The following is an 857-nucleotide window of genomic DNA, read 5'->3' on the forward strand; positions in this document are numbered from 1 at the left end:
GTATGGGTGTTTTGAGATCCCAGCCTTTCCTCCTCCTTCCCTTTGCTGGCGCCTGTGGTCCGCACTTTACTTGGGAACTACTTATCAGCGATGACAGGCTGAGAAACCCCACCGCCGCATCGCCTCGGTGGTTAATAATAACATGGGTGGAAACTTCTGGTATCAAAGGCAAGGCTGTGCCACACTGGGTCAGGCTGGTTCAGGCTCGGGCTGTGCCTCACGTCCAGCCAGACCTGAATTTGCCACCTGGGCCAAGGTGTTGGGGCTGGATGCAGGGTGGGATATACGCTGCCGTGCTGGCCCTTGGGATGCTTCGAGAGGGAAGGGGTCAATTGTTGGTGGGCAAATGGATCCAGACGCATCCCAGCATCCCCTCTTGACTCTCTCTCTCCCTCGGTGTCACCCCGGCAGGCTCAACACCACCGTGGCCCCCTTGATCTTCGCTGACCAGTTTCTCCAGATAGCCACATCGCTCCCGTCGAGGTTCCTCTACGGGCTGGGGGAGCATCGTGGCACCTTCCTGCACAGCCTGGACTGGAGCACCCTCACGCTGTGGGCACGCGACGTCTCTCCCACGGTACCGTCTCCCCACTCCCCGCAGGGGTGCAGGGGGTGAGCGTGGGGGTACCACTCTCCAGTGCATTGGACAAGCCCTGGGAAAACATGCCAGGGGGGTGGGCAGCAGCACTGGGAGAGGCATGGTGTGGTCGAGGCCGACAGGCAGATATGTGCCGGGGAGGATTTCAGAGCAATTGCAAAACGTTCTTGGCACTCCGAGGGCCCCGGGTGTTTTCCGCTCCACCCTGCCACTCGTGCAACAGGTTGCGGAGAGGGAGGGGGGTTCACCCTTACCCCAC

General features: G+C 60.8%; 1 protein-coding gene across 1 annotated transcript in view; it reads left to right on the top strand.

Moving 5' to 3' along the window:
- GAA (glucosidase, alpha; acid) overlaps window positions 1-857 on the top strand; it is a gene marked incomplete at its 5' end in the record, with an annotated part of 9,423 nt that overhangs the window by 1,164 nt on the left and 7,402 nt on the right. The window contains one exon of the mRNA XM_009582867.1: window positions 412-577. Within this exon, the coding sequence (XP_009581162.1) occupies window positions 412-577 (166 nt within the window). The remainder of the gene's footprint in view (window positions 1-411; window positions 578-857) is intronic.

The sequence above is a fragment of the Fulmarus glacialis genome, unplaced genomic scaffold (assembly GCF_000690835.1).
Source record: "Fulmarus glacialis isolate BGI_N327 unplaced genomic scaffold, ASM69083v1 scaffold21938, whole genome shotgun sequence".
Taxonomy (NCBI): Eukaryota; Metazoa; Chordata; class Aves; order Procellariiformes; family Procellariidae; genus Fulmarus; species Fulmarus glacialis.